General features: G+C 40.7%; 1 protein-coding gene across 3 annotated transcripts in view; it reads left to right on the top strand.

The window, feature by feature from the left end:
• PHTF2 (putative homeodomain transcription factor 2) overlaps positions 1–18,181 on the top strand; it is a 165,579-nt gene that overhangs the window by 78,394 nt on the left and 69,004 nt on the right. For all 3 annotated transcript variants that reach the window (XM_040343464.1, XM_040343465.1, XM_040343466.1), the window contains 3 exons: positions 206–275; positions 2,374–2,532; positions 13,995–14,160. In XM_040343464.1, the coding sequence (XP_040199398.1) occupies positions 206–275; positions 2,374–2,532; positions 13,995–14,160 (395 nt within the window). The remainder of the gene's footprint in view (positions 1–205; positions 276–2,373; positions 2,533–13,994; positions 14,161–18,181) is intronic.

Genomic DNA, 18,181 nt, shown 5'->3' with positions numbered 1-18,181 from the left:
CATTCTTCTGTTCACTGTGAGCCCTCACTTTTTATAATATTTGATTATTTCCTTGTGAGTGATTTGATAAATAGTGCTGAGTTTTTATATATTAATTTTAATATGTGTATTTAAAAAAAAATGGAATATATATATTTAATTAGATTTTAATGAATATTATGCATTTGTTTTTTATTCTTTTAATGGATGATCATCATCCGTGCAGGGTTTACGGAACAAGCCAAAGAAAACTGGGCATGTAAAACCAGACCTAATTGATGTGGATCTTGTCAGAGGTACAGTACGCAATAACATAATTGCACGTTTGACATTTTTACATTCTACAAAGTGACTGTTGTAGTTCTAAATTGCTAGTTTGCACTCACGTCATAGTAACAAAGATATAGTCAAACAATTTCAACCAGCGTTTTGTTAAAATTGATGATAGTTTTTTTTGTTTTTCTGTGGTTTATAGTTTGTCTTGTGATGTGCCTTGACCCATGACATTCAGTGACACCCTTGCCTAGAGCTCTCTATAGGTTAGGAGAATGTGAACATGAACAATGAACACACCTTACTTCTGTGTGCTAGATTTAATCCTCGCTAAACTCACTTTGACTTTTTCCTGTTGCCCAAGTTACAAAAATAAGTAATAGGTAACTGCGGACTACTAGAAAATTCCCAGCTTATTTAACCCTTGACAGTATCAGTAGCTAGAACAAAGCTATGTTCAGTGCAACTTAACACTTTTTCTAAAGAAAAAAAAAAAGCTTCTGAATTTATTTCACATTGTCGGGGACACCAGATGAAGTAAGATTGGCAGCTGCAGTGTTTCCATGTTAAACAACAGTTTTTGTTTTTCTGAGTTCTTGTAATATAATTTTCTTTCCACTGAGGGACACAAATTCAGAAACAGTTGGGTTATAATGCCAACTACAGGAGGACAGTTGGTTAGACAGTGGCAAACCAAAAAATTGTAAGCTAGCCTCTCATATCAACTTCTCTACCCAGTGTGTCCTCATGCTAACGTCCTTAGGTGTTTCAAAAACATTTCTTCAACTTTGCTGAAAGTCTATTTTTTTCTAGCCTTCCTAGCTTTGTGCAATGTTTTCCTTGGTGACTTCAATCAAGATTCTTTGCTACACCCCTGCTTGAGTCGAGTGAAGGCCTTCAGAACCTAACTTCATTCAGCATATTGCATAGCATACTAGCTCATTATGAGGTACTTACCTGGGATCGAAGCCCCCGCAGCGGCCCTCTTTCGTCACCTCCGTCGCCGCCATTACTCCTGGAGTGACTTCCGGGTACCGCGGCTCTGGCGCTGTGATTGGCCAGAGCCGCGATGTCGTCACTCCCGGCACGATCGCCTTCACTAATGGCACGCTTGGTGCACCTGCGCCATGCAGTCTTTTCTGCAAATATGTCCTAAACCGTGTAGGTTTAGGAGATATTTCTTGTACCTACAGGTAAGCCTTAATCTAGGCTTACATGTAGGTAGAAGTGGTCTGTAAGGGTTTACAACCACTTTAGGTTTTTTATTATCACATCATGTTGTTTGTCTGTTTTTTCTTTATCGAGCCGTTCTAATGTTTCACCTGTTTTGGTGGGTTGTTGGTCTGAGGCTTAATGTTCCTTCTTTTGGGGTCTCATTACTCTTTGGTGGTTATCTCTTCTGTCCTGGTCTTGAGAATCAGGCTGATCCTCTGTGACCTTCCTTTGGTCATTGGCAGGTTCTCTTGGTTCAGATTTGGGCACTGGTCCTTTAGGTAGTTGTCAGTTTCCCAATCAATTCTGTGGAACGTTTAGTCCCAGCTGCCCACCTCTATCTTCCTGGCTGCTTCTGAATTCCCTTGTCCCTCAAATCAATTTTGTGAAAGCTATAAAAGGACACAGGTCCTACTCCTATGTGTTTTTTTTTTTTTTATTCTGTTTTGTGCCACCCCAGGCACTGCTTTTTTTTTACAAAATTTGAGGTATGCTAGGTAGAGGGGGAGTTGTATGGGGGGTGGCTTACAACGTTTCTGTTTGCCAGAGTCCCATCTTCCTGCATTCAGCAAGTATAATCCAACTATTTTTGGACTCGTGTTCCTCAGTGAGAAATAGATTTTACAGTAAGTACAATATTTTATTACTTGTTGATCCTGCCACTTCCTGTAACAGGCAAAGCATTGCAGCACAGGTCAGGGTTGAACACCCAGCTTGGAAAAATATTTCTAAAGTGACCAGTCAAATCTATTTGGCCACTCTGGACCATTAATGGACCCTTTTTTGTGTAAAAAGACCCCAATATTTTGGTAATATACTGCACAGCTCTTTAATGATGATTTTCTAGCCCTTTTCATGCTCCTATATTATCTTCCTTTTTTCTTTAATATTTCTTTTTTTTTATTAAAGGGTCTGCATTTGCAAAAGCAAAACCTGAAAGCCCATGGACATCTCTGACGAGGAAAGGAATTGTTCGTGTTGTGTTTTTTCCTTTTTTCTTTAGATGGTGGCTTCAAGTTACTTCAAAGGTCATCTTTTTTTGGTTGCTTTTACTATATCTTCTTCAAGGTAAATGAAATATGCGCTCAACAAATGCTTGTTCTGTTTTCTAAGATGTTGTGTTTTTAAGACATTTTTTCTTTTTTTTTTCTTGAATGTTTAATTAGAATTTTTAAAACCTAAGGATGCTGTGAGTTATTATAAAGCAAAGCTAAACTCTCTCAATCAACATTACCTGTTTTTAATCCTCTTGCTGCTAGCATTAGTATATATGCTTTAGCTGGAATAGATCTCAGCAAGTCTTTCAAATTAATGTCATAAGGAGATATACTGCATGAAAATCTTGAGGAATTGTGCGATTTTACCTCTTTAAACAACAAGTTTGCACTTATGTAAAAATATACATACTCTGTTCAATACTGCAGCTGTCCCATGTCAGCTCTAAGATGGAGAACTGAGCAATCGCATTACTGCTAATCGCTCAGCTCTTCATCTGTTTAGCGTTGAGAGCAGTGACTGTCGGCCACCACTCACAGCTCTGATCGTTCAGCACTCACTGCTTCTCTGGGCTGGGGAGAATGCTGGCATGGCTGAGGCGGCGTCGGCTGTCAGGCAGTCTGGTTGATACTGACAATATTGTCAGGATCCTTCCAGATCCTGTGTATAGGCATAAAAGATGGATCTCGTACTAATATGCAAGTCACTATCTTGGTTTTCCTGATCCGTCCCAATGAACGGGGTAGTATTTAACCACTTCCCGACCACCGCATGTATATGTACGACCACAGAATGGCACGTACAGGCAAATGGGCGTACAGGTACGTCCTTGCCTTTCCGCGGGTCGGGGGTCCGATCGGGACCCCCCCCCCCGCTACATGCGGTGGTCGGATTCCCGCAGGGAGCGATCCGGGATGACGGCACGGCTATTCGTTTCTAGCCGCCCCCTCGCGAGCGCTCCCCGGAGCTGAAGAACGGGGAGAGCCGTATGTAAACACTGCTTCCCTGTGCTTCACTGTGGCGGCGGCATCGATCGAGTCATCCCTTTTATAGGGAGACTCGATCGATGACGTCAGTCCTACAGCCACACCCCCCTACAGTTGTAAACACACACTAGGTGAACCCTAACTCCTACAGCGCCCCCTGTGGTTAACTCCTAAACTGCAACTGTCATTTTCACAATAAACAATGCAATTTAAATGCATTTTTTGCTGTGAAAATGACAATGGTCCCAAAAATGTGTCAAAATTGTCCGAAGTGTCCACCATAATGCCGCAGTCACGAAAAAAATCGCTGATCGCCGCCATTAGTAGTAAAAAAAAAAAATAATAATAAAACTATCCCCTATTTTGTAAACGCTATAAATTTTGCGCAAACCAATCGGTTATTGCGATTTTTCTTTACCAAAAATAGGTAGAAGAATACGTATCGGCCTAAACTGAGGAGAAAAAAAAAATGTATATATGTTTTTGGGGGATATTTATTACAGCAAAAAGTAAAAAATATTGCATTTTTTTTCAAAATTGTCGCTCTATTTTTGTTTATAGCGCAAAAAAATAAAAACCGCAGAGGTGATCAAATACCACCAAAAGAAAGCTCTATTTGTGGGTAAAAAAGGACGCCAATTTTGTTTGGGAGCCACGTCGCACGAGCGCGCAATTGTCTGTTAAAGCGACGCAGTGCCGAATTGTAAAAACGCCTTTGGGCATTTAGCAGCATATTGGTCCGGGGCTTAAGTGGTTAAATACTTATAATAACTTTAATTCTGTGACCTGTTTGTAAATGCAGTTTTTTTAGTTTTTTTTAAATAACAAACATGTTATACTTACCTGCTCTGTGTACAGAGCAGCCCCGATCCTCTTCTTCTCAGGTCACCCGCTGGCGTCCATAAGATACACAGCATGGCTTGACCTCACTGGCTGTGATTGACGGCACCAGGAGCCAATAGCTCCTACTGCTGTGTCTGAGCCAATAAGGAGAGAGACCGCCCCTGCTCTCATGCACATTGCTGAATCGAGGTCGAGCTTAGGGTAAGTATTTAGTATAGTAGCTTGGGGGGACCTGCTTGCAGAAGTTTTTTTTTTTTTTAACCTTATCGCATATAATGCATTAAGGTAAAAAACGTTCTGCCTTTAGAACCATTTTAACTCCAAATGCTATAACGTTTGACTCACAAAGGCTCAGTACTCAGCGTGAAAGCCGCGGCAGAGACAATCCAAACCTTCCTCCTGTTGGGCAGGAAGTCGAGTGAGGGAATGATGGCTCGTCTCAATGCCTATGGATGAAGAAAGCGACGTCAAACGTCACTTCCACCCAACGGGCTTAGAGAGACCTTTTTATTTATTTTTAATTTTTATTGCTTCTTAGTGTAAAAATTAGATCTGATGTCTTTTTGACCCCAGATATCACATTAAAGAGGTTCTGTCATGCTTTTTTTTTTTTCTATTACAAGGGATTTAATAGGAAGAAAAGTGATCCAAAATAATGATTTTTTTTTTTTTTTTTTTTTAAGGACAGTGTAAAAATAATAAGAAAAATAAATCGAAAAATAAAACCCCCGCGTCCCTTCGTACTCTCGCGTAGAAACGAACGCATACGCAAGTCGCACCCATATATGAAAACTGTGTTTAAACCACACATGTGAGGCATCGCCGCGATTGTTGGAGCAAGAGCAATAATTCTCGCACTAGACCACCTCCTGTCACTAAAAAATAGGAACCTGTAGAAAATTTGCCTATGTATATTAAGTGCCAAAGTTTGTAGCTATTCCACGAGCTGGCGCAATTTTGAAGCATGACATGTTTGGTATCAACTTACTCGGCATTACATTATGTTTCATATATAATTGGGCTAACTATGCTTTTTTTTTTTTAAGTGCATTTCCCCCCCAAAAAATTGTGTTTGTAAGACCGCTACACAAATACGGTGTGACAAAGTATTGCAACGGCCGCCATTTTATTCTCTAGGGTGTCTGAAAAAAAATATGTATATTATATAATGTTTGGGGGCTCTAAGTAAGCAAAATAAAACTGATTTTAACTTGTAAACAACAAGTGTGAAAAATAAGCCTGGTCCTTAAGTGGTTAATAAGTATATCTAAAGGCCACCCCAAAATCAAGAAAAATAACTGGTACTCGACAATGTTGGATTTTTACGGTACACATAAGACAGCCAAGCTTATCCAAACACAGTTTATTCAAAATCTTAGCTTAAAAATTAGGATTCACGACATAAATCACTTACTCAAAATAATATAATTGTCCGTGCATAACAATGTTCCTAAAACAAGACAGGACGCCTCCAAACATGGTACAATTGTTTGTAAGCTTTTAAAATGCAATATTGGACTATGTAGCGGGATGTCCTTCCCGTATTTACCGCTGATGCGTTTAGCAGCTACCGCTGCCTACTCAGGATGACACAATTGTTGTAACGTACACTAGACATAATCAAACTGATATCTTCAGGTACCAAAATATTAGAACATACATCAAGTAAGTAAAGTGGTTCGAAAGGCAGAATTTTTTTTTATTTGCATTCTATGCATTAGGTATGTTTTAGGGGGGCTACTGCACACAAGTTTTTTTTTTTTATCCAGAGTCCCATCTGGATCCAGCGATGTGCACAAGTCCCTTGGCTGTCCAGGACTTTCCCTCCTGATTGTTTGCTGACAATCAGTCAGTTAGCCAATGAGGAGAGGGGGGGCAGGGCTGAACCGCAGCTCCATGTCTGAATGGACACACAGAGCTCCGGCTCGGCTTGGGTGCCCCTACTAACTGCTTGCTGTGGGGGAACTCAACGGGAGGGAGGGGCCAGGAGCGTTGACGAGGGACCCGAGAAGAGGAGGACCAAGGCTGCCCTGTGCAAAACCATTACACAAAGCGGTTAAGTATAACATGTTTGTTATTTTTGGCCTGATCACCAAGTGGAAAAAAAAAAAAAAAAAAAAGCTGATGCAGCCATCACTTCTATAGACGTAAGCTGCAGTATTTTACATTCTTGTTTTTGGATATTTTTCAGCTTTGCCTCATGCTGACCATTTGCAGATACAGGCATAATCCTGGTATCTTTTTTTTTATTTTTTTTTATTCATTGATTAGACACTGGATTGCTTCTACAGGTAGCAGGAGGAGATGTCCCCCCTCCTCCTATCACCCTTTGGCAGCTCTATGGGCTCTCCTGTGTGATCACGGAGACCGGTATGCGATCTGACGCTTCCGCTGGGTTAACACAGAGCCAGCTGTGGACCTCTATGGTTTTGTGAGGCCCGGAAGGGAGGTCATGATGTCACTTTTGGTTTTTGGCCGATGTAAACACTGTTTTTGTTTTATTTATTTTTCTCTGGAATGCAGAAATCTATTTTTTTCTCATGCTTTCCAGGGTTTTATAGACCTTAAATGTTTCCATAAGGAGGACCTATCATGCCTTATTTCTATCACAATGGAAGTTTACATTTCTTGTGATAGGAATTAAAGTGATCAAAAAAAGAAATTGTAGTGTAAAAAAAAAATAGTTAAACAGAAAAAAAGTATTGCCACAAACGTTCTAGCAATAGCAATAATTCTAGCATTAGACCTCCTCTGTAACTCTAAACTGGTAACTTTTTAAACACTTTGAAAGGGTTGCCTATGGAACTTTTTAAGTGATGTAGTTTGGCGCCATTCCACGAGCGTGCGCAATTTTAAAGCATGACAAGTTGGGTATCTATTTGCTTGGCGTAACATCCTCCTTTTTTTTAAAAAATGTTCCCCCAAAAAATTGAAAAAATTCAATTTAAGTTTTGTTTTGAAAAATCACTGTGCAAATGCTGCAAACAATTGCAACTCTCTCCCATTGTATTCTATAGAGCCACTGCTTAAAAACAAATATATATTTGAGGCTTCTGGGTAATTTTCTGGCAAAAAAATATGATTTTTTTTTATGTAGGAGAGAAATTCCAGAATGGGTAGGGAAGTAGTTGATAAATATTTTAATTTCCATTAGAAAAGTGAACGGTTGCTCAAAGTTTTGAAAGCATTTTCAACAAACACCTGAGGTGGATGGCCTAGTTCATTTGCAGATAAATGGTGTTTTCTCTATTAAATGAAAACACATGGAATAATTTCTGGTGCAATCAAGTGACAGGCATATCTGACCTTTTATGAAAGCCCTGGTAGCTTTTATTTGCATTCCCTTGTCAGTGTCTGTTCCCATGGTAACTTATTTTTAGCTTGCACATATGCTTTATATTTATTGAGGTTACAATTAAAACAGCAGTCTCGATAGAACTATTCATTGTGCTCAGAAAAATCGAAAAAATGTTGCTTTTGCTTACAGTGGAGGTTAGTCGGATATAATTCAAACAATGCTTTAAATATCTAAACCACTCAAGAGACACGTATCCAAAAATAAGACTGTAACCATGCTACATCCGGAACCCAGGAGAAAATCAAAAACTTAAATAGGGACTGCAGTCTGCTTACATAATTTAATAAAAACATCTTTGCAATTCTGAAGCTTCCCTCCAACCACTTTCCATATTTTATATATACTGTGATGCTGTACTTGCCAAATGTGCTGCAGAAATCTCCCTCCACTGAGTCTGGCTGCAACCATTTTAACTGTGGGCAGCTGAAGCTGCTACCTTTTTACTTCCTGGATTTACACAGAGGCACACCTCCAGCTCTGCAGCTCTCACCCCCCCCCCCTCTCTTCCTGGCAAACTCTAACAAGAGTTAGAGAGTGAGCTGTGCATGATGTCATAAGCCTGTGCTTTTTTTTCTAGACAAGAAACCGGAATCGGGCTGTATAAAGTATTTACTGGCAGAAAAAAAAAAGTTTTACTATCCAAAGTTAAAACAACTAGGGCACAAGATTTAATAGAAAGTTGGAAACAAATTACTGAAATTACGCTTTAAAGGGGTTGTAAAGGTAAAAAATTTTTTCCCTAAATAGCTTCCTTTACCTTGGTGCAGTCCTCCTTCACTTATCTCATCCTTCGATTTTGCTTTTAAATGTCCTTATTTCTTCTGAGAAATCCTCACTTCCTGTTCTTCTGTCTGTAACTCCACACAGTAATGCAAGGCTTTCTCCCTGGTGTGGAGAAAGCCTCTTGAGGGGGCGAGCAGGAGTGTCGGGACACTCTCTACTTTGCAGATAGAGAAAGGAGCTGTGTGTTAGTGGGCGTCCTGACCCTCCTGCTCGCCCCCTAAAGAGGCTTTCTTCACACCAGGGAGAAAGCCTTGCATTACGGTGTGTAGTTACAGACAGGAGAACAGGAAGTGAGAATTTCTCAAAAGAAATAAGGACATTTAAAAGCAAAATCGAAGGATGAGGTAAGTGAAGGAGGACTGCACTAAGGTAAAGGAAGCTATTTAGGGAAATTTTTTTTTACCTTTACAACCCCTTTTACATGTTCTAAAATTGGTGGATCTTTTAGGCACAACAGGAGGCAGAAAAGTTTTAAAACTATTATTATTTTTTTTGAAACAATAACATTTAATTTAGTATATAAAAACATTAACCTCAAAGGGGGGGTTGGGGGGTGGGCTCATATTGCACAATAATACCCAAATCTGGAGTAGACTGGGGGCCACTCTGACATTTATATATTCTACTGGCAATGCACACATACATTGCTGGAAAGTATTTGCCCAATCGTTGCTCCAAATACAGGTTGTTGGCTTGTTTTGCTATAGATATTGCTTCCTCAGGTTAGGTTGAAAATTGCAATGGAACAATGTCACAGCATGGGCCGCTTGCAAATATAGGTCTTCGGGGGTGGACATAGGAGCAAAAGAGAAGGTGACAGGTCCAAATAGGCCGACACGACAGGTAGCGGCTACAGTGGCACAAATCTGACCCCCTTCATGGCCCCATGTGTGGCAGAAATGTAAATTCCCCCGGAGAGAAGATGCTGGTTAACATGGCACTAATGAAAGGATTCATATGTATCCAGAAGCCTCACTTACAGCTTGGCAATGCGCCTTAAGCGTGTATATATGATGGGGTAGCACCAGGACTATTAATGATAGATGAATGATAGTCCTGGTGTAGGACTCTCTTAGCAACATCCCAGCAATGTTTTTCCAGTCAGGCTTTGGGAGGTACGTAAATTTCCTACTCCCAAAGCAAAGGCAGTATCTAACTGTGATCAAAGCTGCACTGTTTTGTTTTTATCTACAGATGCCCCTTATCTGTGTAGCACCCCCCTAGATGTGTTTTTTTGTTATTGTAGGTAAATTCAGCCTTAGCTGGCAGCCAAGCCTGTGTGTTAATCTGGGTTGGGTGAGTGACTCAGGGAGGGTTGGTATGACTCACAGAGAGCATCTTTGAGACCTCCCCCTACTTCTATAAACATGCAAAAAGTTCTAGAAGGAGGGGAGGGGGGCTGCCTGGAGTATTCTGAGGGCCCTGACCAATCCCCAACAAATGGGTTTGCAGGGAGCAGGCCTTCTCAAATACTTAGGGTCAGCTCACTTGGGGCAGTGTGGAGGATGGAGGTGGAGTGTTAGGCTGTCAGAGGCCTCTGAGATTAAGCCTCCCCCTCCAGTCTGGGGAGGGGGTGTGAACTCGGACCTGGGCTTGGGTGCGGTTCATGTCACCCGGGGATCCTAACCAGGAGGCGTGGGAGAACACGTTTTAATCAGAAGAAAGGCCTGCCTGAAGGTACTGGGTGCAAGCAGTCTGGAATGGATTCAGAGTCGGTCTGGGAGGACTGTGGAGAAGTAGCTGGGAGGGCTAGTAAAAGGGGCAGCTGTGGCCAGGCAGGCTGGCAGTGCCTGAAGCGGTGTTACTGGGATCAGTAGCCACAGCAAAAGGACCGCTAAGCACAAAGACCTTTTCTGCTACACTGCAGGCTGGGACCGTGGGCCCCTTTGGTAAAGGGCATTCGCTCTTGATCTGACGGAGTCTGTGTGTTAGATCAGCTTGTCCGTGCTAGCTGGTCCTGGTAGATGTATTTCTACAAGCAAGATTGTGCTGGAGGTAGAAAAAGTGTATATTTACTGGTTGTATATAGTTTTGTCCCTTATCTCTTGTTGATTAAGTGGGCATCCCATAATAACCCTATGCAAGTTCAATCTTTCTAATAAAACAAAAAAACAAAGCTGTAAGGACTAATTTCTGACTGTGTGTGGAAAATTTGTGTGCCTGGCTGTGCAGGAAGGGAGATGCTCGTATTCACCAGCGGCTCCTACAAGGGTAGCGCAACATCTGTTGGGTAGTTTTTTGGTAAATTGAAACTATGCGCTAAGGACAGTTTTCAGGGAGCCCCACTAGTGCCCTTAGCTCAGGCTTCCTTAGCAGGCAACAGGTCTCACAGACTGTAATGTATTCTAACGTCTATTGTCAAGTTACAGGGTTTTACATTTCCTGTCCCTACTTGAACTCTCCTGGCCTTTCACACACTTTTTTAGTAGCATTGTTCCTTTTCCCGCCTCTTTGCCAAAGATCTCACTTCATCAGTGAATCATCTGCTCTTAAGACGACAGACGTGACCTTTTTACTCATAGCACTGTTTTTAGATGGCTTCTAGTTCCAGAACTTAAACTTTAATTTTCCCTTAGCTTACTCGTGCACCTGTTGATTATTCAACAGAAGCGTGAGGGAGGTTGGAATGTCTGTGCATGCAGATATCAATTAGGGTTATTTCCTCACTTTGATTTTGCAAAATACCCAGGGGGCACCTGGCACCTACATGGTGCACTCAAGTATATCTACTACTCTCTAGCGCTCTCCTCTCAGAAATGTTCTTTGATTGTGTCGGGTCCCAAAATTTTCTCACAGCTCGCCAGAGACTTTTCTATCTTTGCATAATTAGAAGTTAATTCTTACTACTTGAACCTGTTAATTTCACTTTGTTTTTTAATATTCCATGTTGGACTTCATTGGCATGGGCACTGAGCGGCATGCCACTGGAGCAGACATCTATTGTTTAAGTTATATCGCCAAATGTTACTCCATATCTCATGATCTCACACTGCAGACCTTGTTATTAGGCTGTAGGTACAGTAACAAGCCAGGAAGTGCACCCTTATATTTTATGATGGGTAAGGCAAGTACAACCATGAAAATTATTGGCTTTTTCAACATATTTGAACAGCTAAATGTTGAACTTTAATTCAAAAAACGCCTACAGATAAAGTTGATGTATACTTGAAGAAATTGCATATAAAATGTAAATATTATATTCATTCCCATAAACAATGATGGTCTTTTGAACCCACCTGAGCAAGTCCACCAGAAAGCTCTAAACCTGTACTGAGCAAGTCATAAATGGACGAGACATTCCTTGCATTACCTAGCAGCTATATTTATATGTGCTCATTGTATATGTGCTGGGCGATGAATGCCCCTTCCACAGATGACTGGCCCAGTTTAGATGGCTACCTGTCCAGTACAGATGGCACGCCTGAGCTCATCGCTATTGGGGAGTATGCATGTTTAACCTGTCTGATTTATACTTTAGATTTTTAGGGTTTAGTATTCTCTTTGCTATTGACATGTGTGGTGTCATCAAGTTGAAATCAGAAGAGCTCTGAGGCTCTAAAGCCTGTGGAGACCTCTGAACTTGGCAAGGGATATAAAAAGGTTATCGGATTATTTGAAACCCATCATTTCACTGTAAGAAAAAAATTTTTGTACAGTTGGCTTAAAGCGGTGTTCCAGCCGCAAACACTGTAGCTGCTGACTTTTAATAAGGACACTTGCCTGTCCAGGGAGCCTGCGATGTTGGCCCCCCAAAGCCGATCTGCACATCAGATCGGGTGCAGGCGCCGGCAGCGGAGCCTTCAGTGGGTGGAACTCTGCTTTTAAGCTGCTCATAGAGGGATCATTATTTGGCCAGTTTAGGAGGGACTGGCCGAATTTAAAAATCATCTGTAGCCGTTCCTGCTGGCTAAGTGTAAAAAAAAATTAACAGTCTATGGCCAGCCTTAAATTTTAAAACGACTTCTAATTTGTCCAGAACTTGTACGCAAATTCTGCCCAAAAGCAGACTACTTTATTCTAAAAGTAGCCAAAATCGTAATCGCGGGATCTGCAGTTAATTCCTGAAACAGTTGGGGTCAAAGTGCAATCATAGGAGATTGCATTAGTTGAACTTGCAGGAAAAAGCGTTCAAAAGAATATTGAAGCACGACTATAGTTTTCCATTGAACATATAGTATAAACAAAGAGCAGGCCTTTCTGGAACCATGTGCGAGTACTTATCAAAGATCCCCCTTAATGACCAGGGCATTTTTTTGCGATTCTGCACTGCGTTGCTTAAACTGACAATTGCGCGGTCGTGCAACATTGTATCCAAACAAAATTTGATGTCCTTTTTTTTTTTTTTTTTTTTTTTTTTACCACATATAGAGCTTTCTTTTGGTGGTATCTGATGACCTCTGCATTTCTTATTTTTTGCGCTATAAACAAAAAAAGAACGACAATTAAAATAATATATATTGTTTTTACTTTTTGCTATAATAAATATCCTACATTCATTTTTTTTTCTTTATCAGTTTAGGCCGATTTATATTCTTCTACATATTTTTGGTAAAAAAATCGCAATAAGTTTATATTGATTGGTTTGTGCAAGAATTATAGCATCTACAAAATAGGGAATAGATTTATGGCATTTTTTTTATTATTATTTTTTTTTACTAGTAATGGCGGTGATCTACCATTTTTATCGGGACTGCGACATTGCAGGGGCCTGATCGGACACTTTTGACACTTCTTTGGGACCATTGACATTTATACAACGATCAGAGCTAAAAATAGCCACTTTTTACTATGTAAATTACACTGGCAGGGAAGGGGTTAACACTAGGGGGTGATCAAGGGGTTAACTGTGTTCCCTATGAGTGTTTCTAACTGTGGGGGGATGTGCTTACTGGAACATGACAGCGATCACTGCTCCCGACCACTGGGAACCGTAGATCGCTGTCATGTCACCTGTCAGAACTAGGAAATGCCTTGTTTACATTGTGCACAAGGCAATCGTGGGCCGCTAGAGGACATGAAGTCCTCCCGTGGGCACCCTCGCGCAGTGTGCTCGCGGGCGGCGCCCGCCTGCAACTGAGCCTGTGCAAGCCGCCGTACAGCTACAGCAATTCACACAGGAGAGCCACTGTGCCGCCGTATAGAATGTGTAAAAATGTTTCGTTTATTACAGAATAAAAATGTTCTATTAAGATACCATTCATCTATAGCTGTACATTAGCTTGATACCAAGATGTCTCTTGCAGTGCTGCTAGATGTTGTATGATGTATGGGTTATCAAAATGTAAAACTTCCAGACCGTTTATTGACCATACAAGGAGAGTCTGAAATGTGGGTTGTATTGCATAAAACCACTATCTGCAATTTGTTGTTCTTTTGTGTATGTGAATACTACATTTCCAATGTACTTCACAAACAGTTGCTGGACAAAATATGTATGTGATTTTCTAAGGGTGTATGTGTGTGTTTTATTATGCATTCAACGTTTCTGCAGAATGTTCTATTATGTTTTTCTCTATCAAACAAAACCTCTTTTAAAAGCTCTCAAATCTTTGTTTGTTCTGTAGTTGCCTCAGTAGTTCTTTATACCATTTCACCCGGGCCTCACTGTGTACCCTTTACTGAAATTATTGGACCAGTATGGCTGATGCTTCTCCTTGGAACAGTGCATTGCCAGATTGTATCAACAAGGACTGTTAAATCGCCTCCGGTTATCATTGGAAAAAGGAGAAGGTAACACAAGTCATGTAAAGCATTTTAATCATGCATGGTTTTTTGGATTTAAACTAATGCACTTGAGTGTGACAAATGGCCTTTTGGGTGATCTATAGATAGGAGCATCAGATGATTGCAATATCCTAGTCTTTTACATTATGGTATTTTGCATCTGAACTGTGTTTTTAAGGTAATTTGTATCCAAATGTATGTGGCATCATAGGCCATTCAAAAGGTTCCTTCACTTATCTTTTTGCTGCTTTTAAAAAATTAGTTTTTATGGATGCTTTCATAAACCAGCCAAATATATTTGACAAATTTTGTAGTTGAATAGAACAGTATGGATACGTGATATTCAGATGTTTGAAATTTTATTTTTATTTTCCTTTAAAACGAGTTCTGAGATTGTAATATGCAGTTGTTAAGTAACTAGGTGTGTTTAGTGCTTCAGATGCATCTGCCCGGTGACTAAGCCTCTTAAACACAAACATGTGTTTAATATGTCCTAAACATTAAGGGTTACGTGTTTAATTAACACTGCATAACAGATTGGGTCATCAAATATTTCCCTAGTTACATAACATCCTATGGAATAGGGCTATGGATGGAGCCTACATGCTAGCAACTTCCTCTTTGTTATAGTTATAAATTAAAATATAGTTACATTTAGGCTACATTTACACATGTGATTAGGAAAGGAAAGTGGATTCCTGCAGCAGGAATCACAGGTGTATATGCATAGCTGAAGTCAGGAAGCCTGTAGAAATGAATGACAGGCTGACAGAGGCCTCATGCATCCACATGTAGTTGAACATGGAGCAATTAACTTTAGGCAGAGAAAGATGATTCAAATCTTGTCCTTCATCTTGGAGATCTTACAATCATCTGCATCTGAAATTTTAAAGATCAGTTGCTGCGACAACAAACTTCCCTGGCCTTGAGCTCCTAACATTGTGTAGTCCTCTTCAAACAATTACATATCTTGGAGTACGTTGGCTTTCTCTTTTTGCAATGGAATGTTCTCAGACCATGGAACAAATCTGGACGAGGTGATTTGGTTACACCCTCGAACCTAGTTCTTTGTCATGGTGGCTTCTGTCCCCAGCATTGTCAGCAGTCCTGTTTTTTTTCTTCCCTTATGTTGTAAGGTTGTCACAATGGTTGCCATTCTTCTGGATCCGGGTGGAGTTGGTAGCCCTCTGAATATGCAGGGTTGTTGATCTCCAAATGAATCAACGCTTTCAATCAACATACTAGAGTTATGAGCACTTTGTATGTCATTACTTCACTGGAACCCCCTTCTGACCTATCATTTGGTCCGGATACATTGGACAACACCATATCTGTGGCCTTCATCAACCATCGGGGACACCAGCAGTGTTGCAGCATCAGTGGTATTGGAGTCTATCCTATACTGGGTGGAGTTTCCTGTTCCAGTATCTCTGTGGTGCATTTTCGTTCATCAAAAAGCTGGACAGCCTTGTCTCTAAGATACATGATCCCTCAGGGGATGCTGCAGAGGCACTAGCGTAGCCATGGGATCTGTATACCATGATCGGTTTTCTTACGTAAAGCTATCACCTCATCAAAGGATCGAGGCCTAGGTCATTCTAGTCATGGAGAGTGTGGGATGTCGACATCTTTCATCTGTTAGACATAATTCCATTACCTTTATCAACCTGAGTAAGGGGATCGCATGCTTTCTGGTGGAGTTTATAGCCAGTCATCTGAACGAGGTGTGGCTTTTGAAAAAGATTCTTCAGTCTATTCTGAGTGTATTTTGCCACACACGAGAGTGAATAGCAACAGCATTCGGTGAGCGCTTTTCTTAAGGGGGCTGATCCCCTATTCATCACTGGTAGAGGATATCGGTGTATATTCACATAAACTTTTCTGCATTTTTTTGCACACTTCTTAAGGACTGTTTTTTTTTTTTTAACATGTGTGGAATAGGACTTTATGTATTGTTCACAATGTATTCATTTATAGACATTCACATACATTTGGATATCATTTGTATTTCAGTCTAAATATTTTTTGTGTGCGCTACTGTGGAAATGTTATGTTTTTGCATTTATTGTTTTTTTTTCACCTGATGGTTGATTTATATTTATTTTTAAGTAGCAGCACATTTCACTTAATTGTGGTGTCATAGGCGCAGTGTGGATTGAATTTATTTTTACACCTACCAAAAGGCCCGCTTTGTGTGTTGCATGTGGTTTTATTTTTTTACACTATTTTTCATGGACACTTGGACTGCATGTGTGTTGTGTGTTATTGGAGCCCTAATATCAAGGGAAGGATGGGGTGGTCACTCTTAGAGAAAGCCCCTCACCAAGTACTTGAAGGACTGGCTTTGGCTGGTCCCTCAGGAGCAGAGTCCACCTTCTGCCTTGGCAAACCGTAGAATGCCTTGCTCCTTTAAGGAGCCTTGCACCTCAGGGGGTGTCCTTCCTCTTCAGAAGATGGATCATCACTTTACCCTTGTGCACCACAGAGCTCCGTAGAAGAAAAAAAAAGAAACCTTGTCACTGGTGTTTTCCCTCCTCTATCATCACACTCCTCTCCCTGATATTCCCAGTTGTCCTCACACTTCTCTCCCTGATGGCCCCTGCTGTCATCCTATCCCTAATGTTCTCCTCTGTCATCACAATCCTCTGCCTGGTTTTTGCCTTGCTGTCATTATACCTCTTTCCTGATGTTTTTCCCGCTGTCTCTCACCAGTTTGTCATTTATGAGCAGAAATCGTAATTTTGTGTTACAATTCTTTTAGACAGGCAACCATTGTGAAAAATCAAGATTTTTTTTTTTACTGGTTACATGTTTCGAATTGCAGAGGAGGTCTAGGACTAGAATTGCTCTCACTCCAAAGTTCGCGGCGATACCTCACACGTGTGGTCTGAACACCGTTTTCATGTGTGGGTGGGAGTTGCGTATGCGTTCGCTTCTGTGTGCGTTTTCTAGGCAGTGCAGTGCGAATTGAAGGCACGCATCTGATTCGTAGATGCGTTCTGTTATAAACAGGCATTCTCTCCTCCTCCTCACTACACCTCCCCGTCTCCCTGCTCAGCTGATCCTCGCCTACAATGAAGAGGAACAGCATTTTTTTTTCTTTTCGCAGAGAAAATAAAGCTGGAATTCGCTCTGGACATGTGTGAATCCAGCCTAAAGACTATATGTAAGGGAAATTTAGGAAAGCCCTGAAACAATTTAGTCAGTGTGAAGTGTAAATTTAGGTTTTGTGACATTTGATCTGATTGTTTCAGATATTCAATTTAAATACTTCAACTCGCATAGCACACACAAATCTTCCCCTTATTCTATATGTGTTTTTATAAATCGTTAATGCTGTCCTCACACACGCCTCTGTTATGCAGTTACAACTTCAGCTGTAGTTTTTATTTGTATTTGGGAGTATGTTCTTTTGTTCTACTTCACATACAGGCTGTCCCCAGGTACAAACAAGATTGGTTCTGTAGATTTCTTCAGTTGAAATTGTATGCAAGCTGGAACAGGTACATTATTTAGGTGTAATTATTTTTAAGTTTTAGTTAGCATAGGGAGGAGTTAACTGGCTATTCAGTGATATGGGATTCCTGGCAGGTCTGCCGGACAATAGGTGGTTGCATGCGATGAGCAGCAAGATGGCCGTCCGGCAGTTTCCTGCACCAGGATGACATCTGCCTTGTAACTTGGGGCCTGCCTGTATTTGAGTTATGTTATAAATGACAATACATTTCTTTTCCTGATGCCGTCCAAGATAAAATGTTAACATACCACTTGCTACACCCCCCATGAAATAGACAGCTTTTTTTTAAATAATCCAATGGATGATCATTAATATTAATCATTGTAGACTTTTAAATTCTCAGATTGAAGTTGCAAATGCCTGTGTGTGTGGGCATTTAAAGGATCCAAATGGGGTCTCCAGGTGACCTTTTTTGTATCGTGCACACAATAACAGGACATTCCTTTTTATCTCATGGAAAATGGAATATGTGATGTTGCACTCTATCAGTTTAAAGCCCAACTCCAGGAT

Source organism: Rana temporaria, chromosome 3 (assembly GCF_905171775.1).
Source record: "Rana temporaria chromosome 3, aRanTem1.1, whole genome shotgun sequence".
Lineage (NCBI taxonomy): Eukaryota > Metazoa > Chordata > Amphibia > Anura > Ranidae > Rana > Rana temporaria.
Note: the sequence above shows the minus strand (reverse complement) of the source record. Positions and strands in the feature narration are given on the sequence as shown.